This window comes from Falco punctatus (assembly GCF_963210335.1).
Source record: "Falco punctatus genome assembly, chromosome: 2".
Lineage (NCBI taxonomy): Eukaryota > Metazoa > Chordata > Aves > Falconiformes > Falconidae > Falco > Falco punctatus.
Window position 1 is genome coordinate 29226409 of NC_137581.1, and position 23138 is coordinate 29249546.

General features: G+C 50.5%; 1 protein-coding gene across 5 annotated transcripts in view; it reads right to left on the reverse strand.

Annotated features, from left to right (window-relative positions):
- FOXO1 (forkhead box O1) overlaps positions 1-23138 on the reverse strand; it is an 87881-nt gene extending 64743 nt beyond the window's left edge. Inside the window, exons 1-2 of one of the 5 annotated variants that reach the window (XM_080376058.1) lie at positions 19216-23138; positions 1181-17935 (exon numbers count right to left, since the gene is read on the reverse strand). In XM_080376058.1, the coding sequence (XP_080232184.1) occupies positions 1181-1786 (606 nt within the window). In that variant the 5' untranslated portion in view covers positions 1787-17935; positions 19216-23138. Of the gene's footprint in view, positions 1-1180 lie in introns of all 5 variants that reach the window. The other 4 variants (XM_080376057.1, XM_080376056.1, XM_080376059.1 and 1 more) reach the window with 4 other exon arrangements.

Below are 23138 nucleotides of genomic sequence, written 5' to 3' on the forward strand. Positions count from 1 at the left end.
CGGCCGAAGCTCATTCCGCCGACGCTGTCACGCAACAGTGCCACGGCGCCAGGCGCCCTGCCTCCGCCGCAAGCAGGGGCACAGGTGGGTGACACCTTCCCGGAGGCCGAGGAGGAGCGTTTGTCCCCAGCACAGCGAAGCGTTCGCCACCCGACGGGGCCACGGAGGCGACGGTGCCACGGGCCCCGCGCTGTCCCCACCACGCTGGGCGACAGCCAGCGCGGCCGCCCGGCCCCGCGCCAAGCGACGCCGGGCGCAGGGCCACCCGGTGCCCACGGGGCCCACCGGGAGCCGGCGAGAGGCCCCCCCGGGCGGGGCGCGGCAGCTGGCCCCACGGCCTGGCTCCGGCTGTGAGCGGCACCGGGCGCTCGGCTCCAGCCTGCGCGGGGCTGGGCGCTGCCCCCGCCGCCTGCGGGCTGCCGCTGCCCCCGCTGCGGCTGCGGGAGGGAGCGCTGTCCCACCGCTTTGCAGCAGAAAGGCGCTCCCGCAACCCAAGTTTAACCAAGCCATCGAGCCAAGTACAGCGGCTTACTCATTAAACACACGCCGTTTCTGCAACCCTTGTCCTGCCCCCGCTCTTTCCCCATCCCTGTTTGCTTCTGTCCCCTCTCCGCCGCCCGACGGCAAACCCCGCCGCGCCGGCTGCCGGCACGCCCCCGCCCCAACCCGCCCCGGGGCTGGGAAGCCCCCGGGGACCAGCGCCCGACAGCCACCCCCACGACGCGGATGTTGGACCCCGAGCCCGCCCGGCCGCCCCGGGGGGCGCAGGAGGCGGCGGCGCTCTCGCCGCGTTTTCCCGGGGACGGCGCCGTGACACGGCGTGAACTTTTCCTTTCGGCGGGGCGGGGGGGGGGGGGGGGGGGGAGAGGCGGAGAGCCGCCCTGGCCCCTCCTGCGCCCCACCGGGGGCAGGGCGAAAACGCTTTTTTCCCTTAGGATTTTTCCCCGAGGAAGGGTGAAAAAAAGTACAATTTCCAGGAAGAAAAAAAAAAAAAAGAAAACAAGGCAGGGAGCTGGAGCGCTGCAGACGGCGCGGCGGGCAGCGAGCAGCCCGGGGGACGGAGCGGGCCCGGCCGCCCGCAGCACCGCGGCTCCCGGCCCGGACGGCAGCGTGTGCGGCGCCCGCAGCCGAGCCTCCCAGGACCCCCAGCCGACGGGGGGCCCCGCCACCCCCCCCTCACCTTCCAACCGGCCGAGCTGTTGCTGTCGCCCTTATCCTTGAAGTAGGGGACGCTCTTGACCATCCACTCGTAGATCTGGGAGAGGGTGAGCCGCTTCTCGGGGGAGCTCTCGATGGCCTTGGTGATGAGGTCCGCGTAGGACAGGTTGCCCCAGGCGTTGCGGCGCGACGAGCTGCTCTTACGGGGCTGCCCGGCCACGGGGCCCGGCGACAGACCGGCCACTGGCGGCGGCACCGGCGGCACCGGCGGCGGTCCCGGCGGGTGGAGGCGGCAGCCGGCCTCGGGCGCCGGGAAATCCCCGCAGCGGCAGGCGGCCGCCTCTGGGGGGGCGGCGGCGGGGGGCAGCGGCGCGAAGTCCTCGCTCTCCTCCAGCAGGCTGAGGTTGCTGATGAAGTCGGCGCTGAGCGCTCCCGAGGCGGCGGCACCGGCACCGGCCGCGGCGCCGGCCGCCCCCTCGGGCTGCCCGCCGCACGACGGCGCCGGGCTGGAGGTGGCCGAGCTGGGGGGGTTGAACTCCGGCCGCGGCAGGGGCCAGGTGCAGGAGCGGGGCCGCGGCAGCGGCTCGAAGTCGGGGTCGATGTCCACCAGCTGAGGTGCCTCGGCCATGGCGGGGCCGGGGCGGGAGCGCGGCGGCGGCGGCGGCGGGGCGGCTGGGCTCAGCGCCGCCGCCCCATGCAGGCTCCGGCCGCTGACCGGCGCGGCCTCGACGGCGCGGCCGCCAACTCCCCTGGCGGCTCCGGCCCCGCCGCCCTGCCCCTACCCGGCTGGCGGCTCCCTGCCCTCCGCGGCGGCAGCAACGGCAGCGACCCGGCCGCCCGGCGCGCACCGACTGGAGCGACCGCCCCGCACGGGCCCGCCTCCAGCCTTCCTCCTCCTCCTCCTCCTCCTCCTCCTCCTCCCGGCGGGGAGGGACGGCCCGCGCCGCGCCAATGGTAGCGCCGCGCCGCCCGCCCGCCTCCCGCCGCGGGGCCGGTTTGGCAGGAGGGTGCCGGTGCCCCCGTGCTGTTTCTGGGTGGTTTTGTTTTCCGGCGGCGGAGGAGGGCGAGCAGCGGCGGGCGGGCGGCCGTGCCCCCCGCCGCCCCGGGCCCGGCGCCGCCGAGGGGCTGGGCGGGGCCGGAGCTCCCCCGCCTCGCCGGGGGGTGAGCGCCCGTCGGCCGCGGGCTGCGCGGGGAGCAGCCGGGGCAGGGGAGCTGCGGGGCACACGGAACGTGCTCCCAGGAGGATCTCCGCCCCGGTCGCTGCCTGCCGACCCGGGGGGCGTCGGGCGCCTGGGTTGGGGTTAGGGGGCGGCCAGGAGAGCGTGCACGGTGGGGCTGCGGGCGGCTCCCTGCTCCCAGCAGCAGCCCGGCAGCGCCGGCTCTGTGCGCTGCCGCCCGCCTGCCCGCCGCGGGGGGGACCGGGCAGCCCCCGCGCCCGGGGGGACGGCACCGGCGGCCGCGACAGCCTCCCTGCCTCCATCCCTGCCTCCCAAGCCGGCTCCTCGCCAGAAAGTGGCTGCGCCTCCCGAAGTGATAAACCTCCCCTTTGGCTGAGCGTGTTTTCATACCGTGAGCTGGTGCTTTATTCCGTGGGCAGGCAAGGGAGCTCGGGATAATTTCATTTTAAGTCGACTATTAAACAAACCTTATATTTTTCCAGGCAAACCCCAAGGCCACACAATTTAGTAAGGCTTGTATTCCCCCCTTCCAAAGAGGCGGCAGTTAAAGAACACGCCACCTCTGCCACCCGAGCCCATAAACATACAAAGAGATATATGTTCGAGGCAACACAGGAGTGTTACTCTGTTTAAAATTACAAGGGAGACGTTTGCTTAAGCTAGGGAAACGATCCCAGGGATGAGGCACGAGTCGACACCTTGTTCAAACTGGCAAGCCCAACTTCTTAGAAAATCTGTTTTGTTTTCAGTAGGAGGAGTGCTTTTAAAAAACATTCTTTAGACGTGCCTTCGTAAGTCACAGAATTCACAGCCAGCCACGGCATTTGATGTTGCCCATCAAAGAACCACTGGAGCTGGGTAACTGTCACCCTTGAGCCAGCAAACCTGTTACTTTTCCCTCCTCTGCACCCAGGCACAGAGCGGTAATGTTATTTAAATGCCGTTCATTGTTCCTATAAAAATATTTCCTGAAAATGAGTAACAATAATGAAGGAGAGAGAGTATAAAACTGGATTTAGGCCCACAGCATATAATTTAGTGACAGATCATACATCTACATATACATAACGTCTATTATGAAAACACTTTTTAAGACATGCGATGACACCTAACCATATAGTTAGTCCAACATATGCATAAGTGCATAGTAACTGATCAAATTTTAAAGCACCGGTTTTGTCATGTTTATTTTCCCAAACGCCAAAGGTGATTATACCTTATTATAGGTTGGCTGCTTGTCAGATTTCGGAGTCGCTTTGCCTTTAAGTCATTTCTGTGTTTTCTAAATTCTTTAAAAGATTTAACCCACAAATTTATATTGTTTAGCCCATGCATTTTAGAAAAACCCCTTTTTTTTCCAGTTTAAAAAAAAAAAAAGGCAAATAGTCCAAGTTCAGCCTAATAACTTGCATGCCACATTTCAGCTTGGAACAGCTTTATCCAGCAGCATTACACAACTCGGTGTAGTAGTTGCCCTGCAATAAGGGAAAAAGCCCCGTCTTGAAGAAGCAGAGATTATATAATGGTGAGAAGCAGCCAGGGACGCACAGCGAATTGACGTGTTTAAATGGGAGCCAGAACAAAAGAAGTGCCCAAGAACACTGAAACATTTTCTTTTTCTTTCCTTGGTGTCTGGGGGGGAAAAAACCAACAAAAAACCTAAGAGCCAGACTGGCACCCATCCTGCTAAATTAAATGGATTTATTACCCAGGCTTTCTTCTAAGGATTTTTTTAAAATCTTGCACTCCTTGCTTTTTTATTTTGTCAAAAGTAGAGATGTTATTCCCTGACCTCAAAGAAAGCTACTGCTGGGGAATTTTAGGAAGCCCCGGTGTGTTCATCATTCAGCCCGGCTCTTTCTGCAGGATAAGGGTTGTAGTGCCCTTTCTTGGCCCTACGTGGTGTTGCCGTTGCTTACCTCACCTTCTTGGCAGGGCTCTGCCACATTTGTGCCCCACATTACTGATGTTCTTGCAGCTTAAAACTTAGCAGCAGGTACAGACAGCAGTTTGCAGTGAGGAGTGAGGACATGGAAGTAGAGACTGATTAAACCAGAGCCTTCAAAATGCTGCATTTGCTTGGCAAGCGGGGCCCCGTGACTCACAACGCAACAGGCAGCGCTTATCTGCCATGGGGATTTTGACTATTGCATGCTCTCGGCTGGGCCCAGGTCTGCTGAGGCCTGGAGGAAGGATGAAGGCCGATGAGATGATGCCGTGCACTTTCCTGGGATGAGTAATCCAGGCAGTCTGCTCCGACTTTGGCAGAACCGCCTGGGTGAGTGAGTCCTTCTGCAATGTCCCAGTCCACGTGTACATCATCCTCTGCTTTCCTCATAGGATCTCTCTCCATCAAGTATTTGGGGGCGGAATCCTTTCACGTCAACCAATTTTAGAGTCAAAGCGACGAAGTGGCACGCATGCCATACACAGTATGAGGGTCACACGAGCTGCAGGCTCTAACCCACCTGCACCGCTCTCCCAGTGCACCCCAAACGCCGTCGACCACGCTTAGGACACACTGCAGTGAACAAACCATCCATTTGGCTGTTGGAGGGGGGCTTCCTCCTCCTAAAACAGCTCAGCACAGCAATGGCTCCGTACAAGAAATTTTACTGCATCTACAAATGACAGCATTAAGTTTATCTCATCTCCCACGATGCCAAAATGCTGATGGATGCACCACAATTCATTTTCTACTCCCACGGCCCTCCTCCTACACTCCACCTTTTTATTTCTCTACTCCTACTCCTGCTCCCATTTTCCACTCCTCTACAATGCAGTATCTCCTATCATCCTTAGCATCGACTTGTATTTTTTTTTTTTTTTTTTCAAATTAAAGACCTGAAGATTGCCTTTTATCATCACTGGAATAAAGCAGAGCTTCTATTCATATTCTGGGTTTGAGGCAGCCAAAATAAAGGATCTGCACTGTCTTTTTACTACTGTCTGTATAATTCACTTTCTGAGGTTTTGATCAAATCAAGCAGGAGATTACATGAAGTTGAAAGCACTTGTAGTATATGTACAGCTCTTTTTTTTTTACAGATATGTGCATGGTGAGAGAGTAAAAATGTTTTAACAGAACAAAAAGCAACGATAAAATACCAATTTGCACCTGGTATCATAAGAGCTGGGGCAAACCTTATTTTCTGAGGAAGGATGAGGGAGTTCAGCACCTCCAGTTTTCTCTCACATCTCTCAGAAGGCATTGACTTTGTCTGCAGTCCACGTTTCCAAGGAGCCTGGGTCTCAGAACGGTGGCATGGCACCTCAGTCACATCCCCTCCCAGCCCAGGGTAACTGAGGGCTTCCCTACACAGCAGGGTTTGAACATGTCCCGGGTGCACAGGGCATTGGCACTGCCTAGCTAAGAGAGTTCGGGGTGTCTGAAGCTCTCCCAAACAGTCGGGGACTTCTACACAGCCGCTGGAGAAAGGCAGTCCCTCCACAGCACGTTTCAGAGCAGGAGCTTAACTTCACTCCTGGGAGTGCGCATCTCTCCCCACCAACCACAGAACCACAGAGGGAATTTAAGGATCTGCTAATCCCTCACCACAATTAGGTGGTGCTAATGCCCCCGCTCCCCTGCTCTCCTTCCATCTCGCCCTTCGCCTCCCGCCTGGCAGGTCAGGGTCTGGCTGGCTCGGGGAGAGGCCCGTGTCACATTTACGGTCACTCCATGGTTAATGGAGGGAAACAGATCCCTCCCACGGGTGATTTACCACCCCAGGTGGTGGAGCTGACCAGCCACGGGGATGCCAGGCTCTTGCTCCCAGTAGTTCACACTTACCTTCAGCCAGCTGCCTTCTGGCCAGCAGATCCCACCCATCTTGTTTTATAGCGCATGGAAAATGTGTAATCTCCAATTCCCATGCCATAGCATCCCCAGGATTTTCAGGGCTCCAGAAGTGTCCGCTGGCTCTGTGCAAGCCAGAAGCAACAGTCAGGACGCCGATAATCTCAAGGGATCACTTCCTTGAGCAAAACACACGGCACTCAGCCTTGCCTGGCACAAACTTTTATAATATTTCTTGTTACCCGCTGTATGCTAGCACCTATACACCCCAGCAGGGCTGCAGCCCTCCGGAGCTCAACGGTAAGAAACAGGCCATACCACAAGGCTAACAGGCTGGCCAGGCACTGTGGAGAGATGGCAAAAGAAAGGCAAAATGATCAGTCCTGCTTTGCAGGGGGGGAACTGGACCACCGTGAACCCACATAATGTGCAGAGGACCTCACAGAGGATGCCTGGGCAGAGAAGCCAAGCCTACCAAGACCCAGTCCTTAGGTTTACCAAAATTCACGTCACCAAAGTGTTGTCAGGGTACTTGCTGGTGAGGGATTTGAAGTTACCTTGTCTCAGGTCTGTCTCCTGCTACACACCGTACCAAATCCTGAACATTCCCCGTAGAGGCAGGAAGGCCCTTCTGGACTTACACCTGGACAGCTGAAATCAGGGCCACATGTGTCCATGCTGGCTGCCCACCTCACTGGACATCTTTTAGAGTCGAGAACTGCCAGATCCTCGCACAAAGTGGTGCAGCTCCGGCCTCCAGAAAGCCTCCAGGCAGCCCACCCCTTCTTCTCAGAGGAGATGGAGAACCTTGGATGCTGGTGGGAGAGCTGCCCAAATGCAGCCAAGTGCCGTTTCCTTCACCTCCTCACTGCATGCTGTAGGGAGCTGGGCTGCTGCGACCGGGGCTCTCACAGCAGCTGCTGCATCCTCCTCCTTCTCCTCCTCCTCCTCTTCTTCACCATCAGCAATCAGCAGTAAGTCTTCAAACTGGACAACCACAGCCTGCAGCCAACCCCCTCCTCCTTCCCCAATTTCTCTACAGCAGCTTTGGTGGCAGAGAGCAGCCGGAGGGCTCAGCGGGTGCTGCTGCCAGGAGAAAGGTTAAAAGGGAGACATCAAGAGGGGCGATGGTGGGGCTGTGCTCCCCAGACTGGGAGATGGAGCTGCTGGGCGTTGGGCTGCCAAAACGTCACTGCAGACTTAGCGGCTGCTGAAGCTGGACCACCCTGGCTTGAAAGAAGTACCACAACAAATATTTAGTTACGTAAATGAAGAAAGAATTTAATATTAAAACATATTTTTTTATTAAAAATAGCTAGTAAAAATTTTTACTATGTATTTTTGGACAATTTCCCTTGATGTTGTTCATACCTCATTTGTTCTCAGCATCTGCAAAAATGTAAACAATTAAGATTTGAGAACAAGGTTTCATGGAAACCATTTCCAAGTTGCACTATTTGAAGGAATCAGAATTTAATTTTAAATTTCCTTGTGCAAGAGCTCACGTCAGAAGCATTCATAAGTTTTTTCCAGTCCAAGAAAAATAATAATACAACTTCACTGGTTGGTGCGATTAATGCAGCTCAAATTCCTGCTCAGTCTGGCTCTTACTTAGCATTTGGACAAAACCATATTCACTGAACAAGCTCAAATGAGGCATCCCGTGTTACTGGGAACAACAGTCTGCTGCCACATTTTGTAAACAGAAAAAGAAGGCAAACTGAAGAAAATATTTGACACAAACTCATCTCTCAACTCTTACAATCTAGGCTCAAGATCTCCCATTTAAACATACATCCCCCATCACCCACGTATAGACATCCGTAAGTGAAAGACTGAAGTACAATATGCACAAGAAATGATCCTTACCAGGATTGATATGATAAATACCAAAGGTAGTGTCCACGTAGCGATATCTGTTTTTAGTGTGTCATGTGCAATCACTGGCTGTGATGTAAAAACAGAAGGCAAGAGTTTATCAGGTTTCAGATTCAGCTGAATCACCCGGCCCACCCCTATGCAAAGGCCAACGTGCCTCGAAGTAAACACAGTTCAAGTGGTGTGTATGTTTTTCAGGGTGTTGAGTTTCTGTTTTGTCGTAAATATGATCTATTACAATATTCTCCCACATCCTACTGTCAATGTTTCAACATTTTCAGGTGCGTTTCTCATTTCTTGTTTTCCTTGATATATTGCTGGAGGAAAAACTGACTGGCTTCGCATGATAGCTTTTGTATATTAAATAATTTTATTGTGTTTGAGCAACAAACTAAAACCAGGACACTTGACAGTTACGGTATAATTCAGTGGTTTCTCTTCAGCCTGTAGGAAGGAAAATTCATGGCATGGTACAATGCAATGCTTGAAAACTATTTCATCTTCTTTTCCTTTGTTTCACTGGAAAACTGATAGCTACCTGTCATCAACGAGAAAAATAATTTATAGCCAGAATCAGCATGGAGGCTGTGCCATAACAGAAGCTTACTTTAAAGAAAAAGTGTTTTTTTCCATTGTTAAAGTCATGCTTGAAAAGCATATTTATATACATATACAACTATATTTGCATACAAATGAGTGCATTATGTATATGCTGCACAAATGCGTATGCACGGTATCATTATATGCATTTTAAGCTCAATTTATATAGATGCAAACGTGGTTAGACAACAATAGTAACACAGTATTTTGACATATATGCATATATTCCTGTGCTGCTGGTGACTGATCCATTACAGAAGTCAGTGTTCGAGCCGGATGCTCAACAGGTAAGGTCTGTAGCATACAAATACTGTTCCATGGTATAAATGTCCACAGCAGGACAACCACCCCAGGCAGCTACACTCTCCTTCTTCTCACGAAACACAGTAGTAATTCCATGCTTTTTTTTTTTTTTTTTTTACCTCTGTAAAATAGGTATAAAAAGTGTCTGCAACCCTGTTAGTTAACAGTTTAAGTGCTTTGAGATCCAGCACTGCAAATGCAAACCTTCTTACACCTGACCTGCGAGGAGAATATACTGATGAAACTGAAACCAGCCAGGTCCCAGCATCAGGTTCTGCCTCAAGGCAGAGGCACACCATGTACCGGCCTGAAACCAGATAAAATGAGCAACGAGTAGTTTCAATTTTACATTTGTATCTGCCAAGCCCCGAATAGCAAACCCCAACCAGGATCAGACGAGCTTGTGCCACATGATCAGTAATAGGAAGGCACATGGCGGGCAGCAGCTTGGTGGCTTCTCTTTGTATCCAAGAAGGAGATGGGGAATGGCGAGATTCAGGAGGGGGCTCAAGGCAGAGAAAAGCCCTGGGTACGAAGGGGTAAATGGTGGGGCTGTCGGATCCGTCCACCCACACGTTACAGAAATGCTGCTGCTGCAAAGAAATCAGCAGTGGCTCCCTGAAAGCCACCCACTTTCACTCTTTGCTCCAGTTGTGGCTACCAACCTCACGGGCTGATGAAGCATCTTGCAACAAAAAAAAAACCCAAAACACAAAAAATCCCAAGCAAACAAAAACCAAAGCAGAATCTTAGCCAGCAGCTGGACTCTCTGGTACCCCCACTTTGCCGGGGTGAGGATCGGTTCATTGAGACACAGACTCACAGGGATGCCTTGTCCTCTCTGATGGGTGCCAGAACTGCTGGGGAATGGGAAACACAACGAAGGGGCAGGAGGGAAAGAGCGAGTGGAGAGAAAAAAAAAGGAAGAAAAGGTGCGGGAAAATAAGAAAATCACAAAAAGAAGTCACAAGGGAAAAAACAACAAGAAAGGAAAGCAAAAAGTAGAAAGGAGGAAAATGAGTGTGAAACGAGAAATGAGACTTGTCCATTATATGAAGAAAGAGGTCATGTATCAAAGCACCCTAAATCAGAGCTTTTGCAAAACAAAGAATCCACACGAATACCTAAAAGGCACTGAAAGGCTGTCATCCCAGAGTTGTGCCTTCAAGGGACAACAGGCGACCTCCGCAGGTGTCCGGGGCAGGTCTGCATGGGTGTCTCCCAGAGAGCTCACTCCAGCCACATTCACATCCCCGCCACAGTGCGCCTTGCAGAGATTTAATGGGCGAACAGATCCAGAGCTCCTGCCCCTGCTGCAGCCAGAAGTAATTTTGCATTTCCAAAGTCTACACTGCAGCAAAGTTCACCTGGTCAAGCGTGTGCTGCAGAGCTGGTCCTGTGCCTCACTTTCTGTGTGCATCAGCCATTCAGCATTTCTTTTCCCTTTAATCCTGGTGCACAGCTGACGTTGCCCTGCAGCACCACAAGTCTAGAGCAAGCACCCCTGGGCTGTGCTTCCCTGAGGTGTTTCCAGCAAAGCCAGGCAGCGCTGCAAAAAGACACGAGATCTGGAGTTGGCAAAGGAGCCCTCACCCAGTGGTGCTCCGTTCCAAATAGCCGGGCACAACACATCGACTCAGTCCCTGGCTCAGGGATGCCAGGGACTGACAGCTCTTGATGAAATGGTGTCCCAAGCAGCCACCTGCGCTCTTCTTGACCCACCTGAATAAATGCCAAGGTATCCTCAACATTTCTTGCTAGCGTTCTGGCCAGGAGGATCCAGCACTGATGGCCACTGAGTGTTTGGATACACTCTTGAAGAAGGACTTGGCAGTCAAAATAAAATGGACCAGGGCCAAAAATAAATTTTAAAGAAATCCCTAACATATATGACTTTGTTAAAAACTTGAGCCTTTTGTAGTTTTGTTACAAAACTGCATTTTCACATTACGGGAAATTCAGTGCAGAAAAGCAGGACTGCTTGTTCCTTTTCCAGACCTGCCAGAGTTTCCTTTCAGCTGATATCTACCTATAACTCTTTTTTAGTGAAATCTTTTCTTATGGCTTTTTTCTATTTTCTACTTAAACACCTCATTTTACTCCTTGTAAAATCTCTATGGTGTGCTTGAAAAATCACTTTGCAAACAAGACTCAGAAAGCATTACCCTCCCTGTACATCAAACTTCCTGCAAAATAAGATTTCTGTAAAAAAAACCCCAAGAAATGCAATTCTAGACGCTGAAAGCATTGCATGAGGGCTTTAAGGCATCCAGGCAGAGTTGCCTTCTCCGTTGTTCCTGAACAAGCCTTTCCAGCCACTCGTGATGTCAGGAGGTGCCATCCAGACAAATAGCAGCAACCCACATCTCTGTGGATTTCTCCTCAGCCTTCATAAATAGGCACTTTCTTTGCTGCTCCATCATGTGAATCTAATGAGTTGGGTGTTTTCAATATTGGAACTACATCAGGAGTGCAAATACAGCACCGGTTTGACCCTGTGTGACACTCCCCGCTGTTAGCAGAGGGGCACTTACGGCATGAAGCAGATGTACAGCCTCCTCCAGGGCGACAGTGAAGCAGATGTACAGCCTCCTCCAGGGCAACACCCAAAACGCAGCACAGCAGCGTGTGACCCATCCAAAGTCAGTTCCCCAAAGCAGGCAGGCTCTATGCCTCAGCCTGCTGAAAAGCACAGAGGCAAGGGCACGGCTTACCCTCTCCAGAGCCCCAAGGCTGTGGAGAAGGAAGCTACAGAGGCAGGAGCCCAAGGCTGGGAGATGACTTGGTTTGTCACCAGCAGCCTGCAGGTTTGTCACCCTGGAGGCTGACTGATGGACAACAACTGTGTTTTACACTTCTTGTCTTATTCAGATCCCTCCAGGGCACCAATTTTAACCAGTGCTGAACATCTGGCAGCTTGAGGAGAGGGAGAAAGAGTTAAAAGGGCAGTATTCTGTCATCTTGTGGAGGTCTTTGTGAAGGGTGGGAAAGATAAGAAAAGGAGAAGAAAACAAAGAGAGACGACAAGGGCAAAGAAGCCCAAAAAGATGTCATAATTTCCTAAAAAGCTATCAAAATCTGGTAGCTAAGAGGGGAGATTGTAAACCTTACCCTTGAGTACACTGAATCTCTCAGCAGCTGAGTGGTTATCAAGTGTTGTAGTTTGCAAAGTGCCAAATATTTCTGACTCACCAGAACAGCTCTCAGTTTTATTTGTTTTTCTGACAGGTCTTCACGAATATCTCTTTGTCCTCCTGCAGTTTTGCAGCATTACAAATATGCATTATAATCCTTCCCCTCGATCCTTGTTTCTCCAGGGACATGACAGTACCCTGTGGCCCAACACAGCCCAGAAGGTCCCTGCAGAAGCTGTCACCCAGCTCTCTTTCATCCCCTCTTTGGTTTTCAGCTTGATCCAGCTGCAGGTGACAAAGGAGACTCAACGGTTGCTGGTGCTGTGAAAGTAGCAGCCAGGGTAGCTCAGCAGCCAGATGGAGGGTATGCAAAACCTTAGCTGTGGGTCACTGGCACATGGATTCCACAACTCTTCATCCCAAACACCACTGTTACAGCATGGGTGGTGACTCTTCCTCCATGATCAAACCCAAGGTTTCCTTACGGTGGTCAGAAAAACCATCTATTTGAGCAACGTCTGTGAAATCGCGCAAATGGGTCTACAAAAACACCTGCGTCAATGGATTCTTTCTTTGATATTTTAATCAAATTCATGTGCCAATGTCAGATGAAATCAGCACATCTCTTCCTCAGTGGGGTTACTGTCTAGCTGACAGATTGCTGCGTGTGCAGCGATGTCTGAGCCAGCCAACGAGATCTGCAGCTGAGCAAGGAAGTGGGTAAGTGCCATGGAGGCAAATGCAAGGTCAAGAAAATGGCTATAGCAAGTGCAAAGGTAAATGCTAAGCAGAGCAGTGACAGGCATCCAGAAGGGATTTTTCACAAGCATGCTGGCATGCTGTGTTGCACAGCTTGCTCTGCTCCTGTAAGTTTTGAGCAAAAGCAGTCTGTGACAAATATTTTGAGAGTGCTTCACGGGAATCGAAGCTGGGAGATGTTGAATCTGCACTGGCAGAGCCAAGCACAAAAAGTGGCAAGTGAACTTTTTCCTACACAGATTGCACCGCAGAATAAGTTTCCTGATTTGCAGAGGGTTTTAACACTTCTTGTCATCGGCAACCCTGCTATCAAAAAGTATCTGGAAACCTCTTTTGCAAAACCTTGGTGGCATAACTTGTTTTAATCAACAGGGAGGGGGGAAAAAAGGCCAAAAATTTTGAAAGTCGCATGAACAACTTGTGAAAGCTGTTGAATGCTCATGTTGGGCATCGTCTTGCAGCAGACGAGGAGAGCAGCCTGGCAGCTGCTGCGCTCAGCACGGTAGCAGCACCGTGTTGTTCCCTGGTGGATGATTCACAAGGGCTTGGTGAGGGAAGCAGGCAATTCGCAACAGGGATTTCTTCTAATGCAGCGAGTTTAGTTAGAAACCAAAAGAGCAACCCAGGCCGTTGGAAACAATCCAGAAGCGTGATTTTCCTTTTGAGAAGACAACAGCATTTGTTAGCCATATCACTGTGGGCACAGCAAGAACGAGGGAGAAAAGCCCTGTTTCTCACTATAGCACACGTGGCTTGCACAAAACCTTTGCTCAGCTTAGTTGGGGGAAAATGGAGTTAATTAACTTGTTATGGCAGTAAAACGGGCCTCTGCTGCCTTCTAACAATATCTCCAGGCAAAGGGGAAAGTACCTGCAATCTTCCCAGTCATAAGCTGGAAGAGCGGCTTTCGAACCGTTTTTGTGCTGGCCAAGGCTTCTGGGGAGACAGGCGTTTGAGAGCCTGTGCGGCTTCCTTTAGCAGTTCAGCGTGTGGGTTAGATTCACCTGCCATGACTTGGGCATCTAGAACGTCTTCAGCTCCATTTGTAGTTGAGGAAGAAAACCAGGCAGAGAAATTTCATTTATCCAAAGCCTGGCCTGAAAGCCAGGAGAGCTGAGCCATCCTCTGTTCTGACTTGATGGGAACAGTGCAGAAGAGCTGGTGCTGACCTGGAGACCTTCGCACCTCTACAGCTGGGTGCAAATCCCATCCTTCCTGCAGGCTGCTAGAGGTAGGCGAGCTGCTTCAACAGCCTGCGCTCAATCTCTGAGGGTAATCCCAGCCCTCGCAAAATTAGACATCAAAGCATGCCAACAAGCAAAAGAGTTGGTAAGCTTTGGCTCTGGCTCAAACTTTACAGTCACACCACTGACAGGACATTGACCAAGCAAGCCCTCCCTCAAAGCAGTATTAAAAAGCAGCATCTGCTTTCACAGTTGTCAATCAGCTGCCTTTTTGTTGTGTGGTTTGTTTTTTTTTTTTAAGGCCTGTCAAATGCTTGAGCCAATTTACATCAAATATCAGCTGATACTTTTGAGGCAAATTCTGTGTTTGAAGACAATGTGTTGGCTAGCGCCGTCGCTCCAATTCTGCATGGAAAGCCTTCACATATTGCTAAGTTTGGAGATGACTTACAGGTGTCCAACAGCAGTGAAGACTGAGAGTGCGCACATTTTATTTATACAAAGGTGAATCACATCACTCCAGACAAGAAATCAAAGGCAGCAGCCATGCTATATACAACAGATCTTCAGCTGGAAGTGCAAACCATCTTCTTTTCTGTAAAATAAATTCACAGCTAAATGTAAAATTATATGTTTGCTAGTACTGCGTAATAATAGTATTGATGGTATTAATAAAAGACTATTCTTTAAAAGCATCTTTGTCCTTTGTTTTGATAGAAGTTACCTAAATTAATAATCTGTGAGCATTGTTCAACCTCTGCTATTGAATTTACTTTGAAATGCCATGTCAGTGTTGTAGACTTAATAGCAACTTATAAATGAATATGTTGACCTGAAAATGGGCTGGTGTCAGTGGAAAGGGAGAGAAGATTGACAAGGACTTCAAGTCTGATTCCCCTGCATGGATTATAGTCAGAATTACCAATGGCCTTTAGGAGACCAGAATATTCTTGTTTGGAAGAGCTGCAGATGGAGTCAGCCAGTACTGGTACTGTGGGGTAAAGTAGATTTCTCCCTCTCAAATCGCTCCCTTCGTCTGTTAACCTGTTATTATAACAAAGACTCATCTTCGTTAGCTGCTTTGCTGCGGGGCTCACCTTATCTACCAGCAGAGAACGCTGATTTCGTATCAGAAGTGGAGGCAGGGCAAAGAGCGATGGGGAGGCAGGGCGACCAGCGGAGCAGGAACCTCACTGCAGCAACCAGGGATTCCAGGCCATCAAAGCATCCCAGGAATGCACTGAACACGGCAAGAGGGGTTTTTTGTCCTTTCATGAAGGTAGAAAGAACTACTTTAAAGCAATGCATGCATACAAACTGAGGGTCCACAGAGACACCGGCAAGAAGCACTGAGAATGAACTTACAGAAAACAGCACTGAAGACCATCTAAAGCATGGGAAGAACCACACACTAGCAGTGGTGGCTCTCCAAAGATTTGTTTCACTTAAAAGAAGCAAAACCTTTTTGCAAGAGTCTTCAGACAAAGGTTTCTAGTACCTACTGAAGCAGGTTTTTGATGCACAACCCGCACAATTAAAAAGTGAAAGATTAGACAGCAGCAGGAGAGACTTTTCAGAAGATGGCTATGTCCAGTGCCAGAAATATCATCTTGACTATGAATAGGGCTCTTCACCATTAGAAGTGAGACACTGATTCACAAAGTGATGCTGCACTAAGAGGCAGCAGGAAAGGTTTTGAAGAGCAAAAAACCTGCTTTTGCTGGACACAGCACCGTGCAGTCAGCTCTGCTACAGGATCATTTCAGCAGTGAGTATTTGTGAACTAGATAGACAGAAAAGCAGAACACAGCCTCGAACATGCAAACCACAAAACTGTTCACAGAAACGGAGGAGCAATGCCAGGGTCAGATGCCAGGTTTCTCCAAGAGAAGCTATGCTGTGGGAGAAGGGCTCACAAAGGTAAGAACAAACGTGAAGGATCTCTGGCAGCTGTCCAGGTAACCTGGATGAACGCCAGGGATGAATATCCCTGCAAGTGCATCCGTTTACTCAGTAAGTAACGGCTGAAGGTAAAAACAGGGAATTCTTACAAAGACTATGGAAAAAAAAATGAAGCATAAAATGCTCTGTTACTGGCTCATGCAGAACCACGTACATGTGCGTAGGGATGAACCGTAGGCTCACAGAAGCACTAGGTGCTTGCAGAGGCACTCCTGATTCCTTTCAGGTGAGTATTAAATCAGAGCAGACACCCTGGAGAAACAGCCCTTTAGCTCCTACAGAAGGGGGAAGGTGATCAGCCCCCAAGACCAGTTGGCCCTTTTGCCCTGTTAAAACATTTTGGCTTGAAACAGCCACAGCTCACATCCAACTGTGAGCCAAGCACCGGTGTCCTGATACCATGAGAAATACAGGTTCTTTTTCTCCCCTCACTAGGTTCTTCCTCCTCAAATGTTTGCTTATCTGTTGTTGTTGTGAAGACACAATTATCAGCCCAGCTCATCGCCTCCTTCACCAAAACCAGCACCACCAGCAAGGAGAGATTTCAGGTGACTTTTGCCCAGAGCCAGAGGGGTGATCCCCCAGCGCCTGGGGCCAGCGGCCGTGCAGAGGAGCGGGGTGAGCCCCCCCACGGCAAAGCAATCCTCCCACACAGGGACTTGTGGTGAAGCTAAAGCCACTCTTCATTAAAACACGCCTACCTCATTCCTGTCACTAAGAAGCACTTGCATCAACAAGCACCGCTTTGCAGCAACACCCTTTGGGGAGATACGATGCGCTGGATCTGGGTCACCTCTCCCAGCCTTTGAGGGATATCTGTGCTGTCCTGGGATACGGGAGCACCCTAAAGCAGGAGTTGACATCTCTTCCCAGCAGTGCCTCTTCCAGTGGCTGCGAAACCCACTGAGAGCCGACGGCACTCTCAGTGCCGCAGGCGCGGTGTGGACATGGGTTACTGCAGCACAGCAGCTGGAGGAGATGGCCTCAAAAAGGGCAGTCAGCAGCAGGGCAGCCCGGAGGACAGGTCCTGTGGTGCACAGCTTTCCTTACATCGGGCATCCTTGCCACCACTTCTGCCACACGGAGGAGAGCTGCACACAGCTAACTCGCTACAGGAGTGTTTGCAGGCTGAGATAATCTCCCCTCTAAACAGGAAAGCAGTACATAAAGTGGGTGTACATGGGGAAGGATCCCAGGACACGATAAATGTTGTTCACCACTCAGCAATTACACTGCTGCTCTCCCCAGGCGGGTGCACCGATGTCTGTAGACATACCTTCTAGCTCCCAGCTGAAGCAGGTGGTGGACATTCACGTCTGTCTCCCAGGGGGCATGGAAACCTGGGCGCTGGATAATCTCGGACTTTTTTTTTTCTTCTGGGTGATTTGGATGAGGATAAAACACAGGGACATTATAAAAGGTTTCTGTAACGCAGACCAAGTTCACACCAGTACAGTAAGCACGGAGGAAGGATCATCCTGTTCCATCTTTCAAAGGCTCAGATTCACGCACATCCCACCAACTACACCAGCCTTTCTGGGCTGCTGAGGAGATGGATTAAGGAGAACTAGACTTTATGGGGCCTTCCTCAGATGCTGTCAGCCACAAACATACCCGGGGGCACCCATTGCACTCTGCTCCCAGCCAGCGCTGGTGACAGTGGACTTCTGGCACAGCTGCATTTTGTCACCTTGTTGTGCAGCCTGAGGAGTGCAAGCTCCATCCTCTGTCCAGGAAGCATCCTCTGGGGTGTGATTCCTCATTTTCTCCCAGCAAAGAGAGCAAGTGGCCTCTGGAAATGATGCATTTCAGTGCAATGGTTTTATGGCCCTTATAATCAGCACGAAGCAAACGTTGAGTTGGAGGAGTACGTAAATCATCGCGGACCAGAAAGAAGAATAATCCTTTGTGAGTATTTTCACAGGAGGTTATTGAAACACTGAACAAACATAATCCCAGAGACTTCTTAAGCTTCAAAATCTTTCTGTGAAGTATGCAAAAAAAGATAAATATATGCTGGAGCTCTCTGTTCACATCTGGGGTGGGAAAGCATAGCTTCTTGGCCATATATTACAGCAACCATAGCACCAGCAGTTAGGCACAGGAAGTTAAGACGAATACCACAGACATTTTACACGTGAAGAGATAAGTTAGCTAGTCTGAAAATGTTTTACCTGAGTGAGGGTGTGACTAGTCTATAGGAGTTCACATCTTTCTAGGGTGTAACAAGCTACAGCATTGCTTCTTTCTCTGGGATAAATGTCCCCAGTCCTCCCATGAAAATTTCACCCAGCATGAAAAAGCCATTTATCGGGACATCAGCTCAAGGGAAAAATCTTCCGACCTGCTGGGTGAGAGGGGAGATGATAGGCACAACGGCTGGCTGGGAAGAAGAACCGCAGTGCCACTTGTGTGCAGTTTCTCATTCATTAATGCAACTTCAGGACAGATTTCAGAGCTTTAATCACCCCAATTGATTGTGATTAGTAATGATTTGTTGCAGTGGTTTGCAGGGTATTTCCTTATAATCCAGTTTAAGTCTGCTTTGGCAGTTTCTAGATAATTCAGACAGCCTGTAAGAATTGTTCCTGTGGGAGCAAAAACCTGGATATTGTAATGCCAATTTTCATAATAAGATGCTTTTTTTAATAAATCAAAACGACTGTTTTCACTCAGGTCTTTGCACTGAAGTGGGAAATGTTTCTTCCCAGCTGCTGCAAAACTCTGACCCCATTTTTTAGAAAGCCTATTGTGACAATAAAATTGCTACATAAGCTCTAAAGGAATGAGTGTCGACCAGCTTGTCATACCACAACATTTGTAACACCTTCAGGGAGCAGAACAAACGGTTAAAAGGAAAGTTAGCTGACTCATTTCATGAGTAGCTGGTGTTAGTCGTAGCAGCTTGGAAGTTAACAGATAAAAATGTTATCAGAGCCAGCAGCAATATAGCCCTAACGATGACAGACAGACTTATGTGTAGGAAAGTCCAATTAACTGTCTTAAACATGGGCGCAATTTGGATTTGGTATTAATATTCCAGTAGTACACTGGAGACCGACTGACTGCTGAGTACGCTTTAGAGGAAAAGTCTTGCATTTCTGCATCCTCTGCTGGAGAATAATTTTATTTAAAGACATACAGCAACTTCAAAGTGCTGCTCCTTTTGGGTAACTAGGCCAAATTTTGTATTCAGTCACACTGGTATAACTTGAGTTTACAGTAACTCCATTGCATAATTAACCGCTGCAACAACTTACCCAGTGATGCTGTGGACTCTCTATTGCTGGAAATTATTAAGTCCCAAATGTTTGTTTGCTTGGTTTTTCTGAAAAAAAGATGCCTTAGTTGAAATTAATAAGCTGCCTGGCTTGCACTGCACATGATATCGGATTTGAAGGTTACGTTGCCTCACTTTGACTTCATGATCCATGAATGATGGGTCTTGTTCACACAGGGGATTCAGGAGCTCTAGGGTGGCATGGGATGGCGTGGACAGCCTTACACACCAGCAAAAGCACCCTGGTGCACCACAGCTATCTCCACGTAGGACCACTTTAATGGGGCGTGAAGCACATTCTTCCCAGAGACAAACCCTCGTCAGGAACCTTTGAACTGACTTAGCCCTAGATGTCCTGGACTCAAATCTTTATCTCCATTCCTGCAAAAAGCCAAACCATGCAAGCTGATACTCACAGTTTGTTTGACACCATCAAAAAAAAACCAGCACTCAAGTGTCTTCCTGTAAGTTTCTAGGCAATTATTCACCTATGTCACCTGGATTATCAGATACCATGAGTTATTTGTTGATTTGTTATGTTTGGCTTCTGTGCAGTAAAATCATGTGTCAGTATTTGTGGGGGTGAGCAGGTCTAGCAAATGGTTCAGAAAAGGGTAATGTCTTTCCATAGCCCAATTAAATCAGGGACTGCCGCTGCAAAGACTGTCTGAGGGGAGCCACAGAAACTATTCAAATTAGTAGCTGCTCTATCTGGCCTAATTATGAGAATCTGAGTGAGGAGAGGTGTGTTAACACACACATTTAATTTTCGTTACTTGACAGCCGCTGCAGTCATTTACTTCTGGGTAGCATCACACTGCTGAGGCAGAGAAGGCACTGCTCGTCCCACACGACACTGTTACACCAGCCCACAGCAAAGTAGGAAGTTTGTGCTCAAGGAAGGGTAGGTTTGGAGCTGGCAGCCCAAGATAAATGCTTGTGGAAGGCCCCAAACCTCTCAGCTTCTCTTTTTTAAGTATATAAAGAGCAGAAAAAGTAAGGGAAACTTGCCACAGGATTGTAAGTTCTTCCCCTGTATCACATTTTACACCTGATTCTGCCTCCTCTTGCAGCAGTAACAGCTCCTTCTGACTCAGGTACATGATGCCAGCAACGTCAAGCCACACACCAGCTGGACACGTGGGGTGCTCTTTCAGCACCCCTGACCATTGCCACACACCACAAAGGCAACCCACAGCCATAACCCCGGAGCTGCTTCCAGACCTGCTGCCACAGTGACCTTCTCCAGGACCAGCATGTGCTGTCTGGTGCATAGACCCATCCCATCTGCGTGGAAGGCCTGTCTGCCCTTCTCCAAGAGGCTCCCACCCACTCCAGGCATCACACAGAAACAGGCAGGGCCAGGCAGGGGCTGCACGCCCTCTGCCAGCTTCCCCCTCGCCCAGTGCCCACCACACTGGCACATACCCCTTGTGCTTGTGGCCAAGACATTATTTTATTTTTTTTTTCGGTCGGTTTGGGGTTTTTTGGGTTTTTTTGGCAAGCCTTAACCCAGACTCACCTCCATATCTCTGTGCTGCTCTGCCCTTATCTTTGTAACTGCCACGCTCAGCCCTCATTCAGGTGAGGCGTGCAGGAAATCTCAGCACCCGCCAAAGTGAAAATGGCAAAATTATGAAAAGGAGAAAAAACAAACCCACAGGAGTTCACTTTTTTTACCAGCTTAACATCATTTTCTTTGCTGAGCAATGGCTTGAATGACCTTCTCTGTCTGGGAAGAACTGGAACAACTAAAAATAATGATTAAATATTACAAATAACATCCAGCAACGCCCCTGACACAACCGCAGATGTGACAGATTTTTCTCTGGGTTGCCTTCCCAGTTTGCTCCATGCTGTTACCATACGACTCGGTAAAGATTTGCTCTGAGGGTGAGGGTGCCACACCGCGGACTGCTCACCTTGTATGCCCATTTCAGGTTTCGGCAGACCCCAGTGTGGTCATTGATGGGGATCCCCATGCCTCAAACCTCTCCTTTCTCCCCTTCCACATCCTCTTTTCTCCTCCTCCTTCCAGCTACGAGGCAATGGAAAGTAAAATAACAGCTTCTCTCTCCCATCCCGGCCAGGAGAGGAGGGGAGCCGGTTTTTCCTTCCCCATTTCCACGTGGTGGGAGGAAGGAGAAGGTCTGATTAACAGGTCTCAGTGCTTTTCCCAGGGCTCGGTGAAAGGCAAAACTGCAGCACTTACCGCTCAGCTCTGGCTGATGTCCAGAAGCAATGCTGCTGGATCTCAAGGCACTGGAGATCCTGGAGAGCAGCAGGGACATCCCCCATAGCCCCCTGACCAGGCACTATCTCCAGCTTTGGCCTCCTTGGCCATGCCCAAGCCTGCTCCTGTTAAGAACACAGCACTTTGGCAACAGAAGGAGACCCAGGGACAGCTCAGGGAAGGATGCAGAATCCCCTCCACGCTGCAGTACAGCTGAAATACTTCAGCAGTGGTGATAAGGCAGGTGAAAGCTGCCTGCTTCCTACACTGGCATCTGGTTAAACGCCCATTTGGGGGATGTGCTGCAGAAGAAGAGACAAAGGACAAGTTATGCCGGTGGCTGTGGAGAATGAAGAACGAGCCTTGCACAGCCCGTTCCAACCACCAAACAATGCCACTGCCAAGACAGAAAGCCAGGTGTTTTTTTTTAAATGTTCAGAAACCTGGGGCTCAAGGCACCCCAGGGGCTACAGCCCTGAGCCAGTGGGCATGTAGCCAGGTATGCTGTGGCTTGGGGACAGCAGGGCTGCGGGCCAGGCATCGGCCGACCCAAGCCCACCTCACTTGCTCCCTATTGCCAAACTGAAATGTGACCCTTCAAAAGTGCAAGGGCTGCTTCCCTCCCCTCTTTACCATCACTTTTCCATGCAGAAAATGAACTACCACGCAACCAGCACAGGGTGAAGCTTCGGAAAGGCGGCCATTCCCAGCTCCTTGGTTCGCAGCAGCAAAATGTTAGGTTGGGTGTTTTAGCTACAGTTTTTGTCAGTCCTATTATCATCACGCTGCAGAAAAACTGCCTCGGGTGGCAGTTAGGCTCGAACCAAACCTACATACTATATGGAACGCACGTACCCGGGGAGTCGATGCAGCCTGGAAGAAGGAACATCCCCTCCAACATCTCTCCTTGGCAGATGCACAACCACAAAGTCTCCTCCAGCAGGACCCAACAGCGAGGGGCCCCAGCCTGACATCCCAGATGAGGGCACCGGTCTTGTCTCGCAGGGGGGATTGATGCTGGGAGCAATAACAGTAACGACAAAGCTCCTGTGGAAGCCAACGCGCAGGGTCAGGCCCCCACGGCTCCCATAAGTGAGTGACAACCAGCAGCACTGGGCAAGCAGGAGAGGCATGGCAGGCACCTGGGAAGACCGCCAAGCTTGCTTCACCATATCTTTAATAATTGTTAGATAGCAAAAAGAACCTCAGCTACATTTTTCACGCTTGCAAACACCCCTCAGATGAGGGTCTTTTTCTCTGTGGAGGGGGAAGACAGAAGCCAAGCGGCCCCCGCAGCAGGGAAGCTTGTCAGTCACTTTTAAAACATCTGCAGAAAGCGCCTACAAAGGAGCAGGAGGTGCTTCAGGTCTGGGAGAGAGGGAAGTGCAGAATGATTAGCAGGTGGGATGGCTGGCCTCTGCAAAGCACCAGGAAGCCCCTCTCCTCCCTGCTGCATCCCGACAGGACCCGGGGCAGCCATGCCGGCCGCAGGGGTGCCTTGAGTGGCTTTAGGCAGCCTTCATCCCTCTCCACCGCTCTGGTTAGTAAATCACACGGCTTGCAATGACAGAGGAATCAATGGGACTGCAGCCCTGAATTCAGGCAACCAACCTTTCCCGTGCCTGGCAGCTGCTTCCAATTTGGGGGCAATCGGAAACTCAAATTTACAC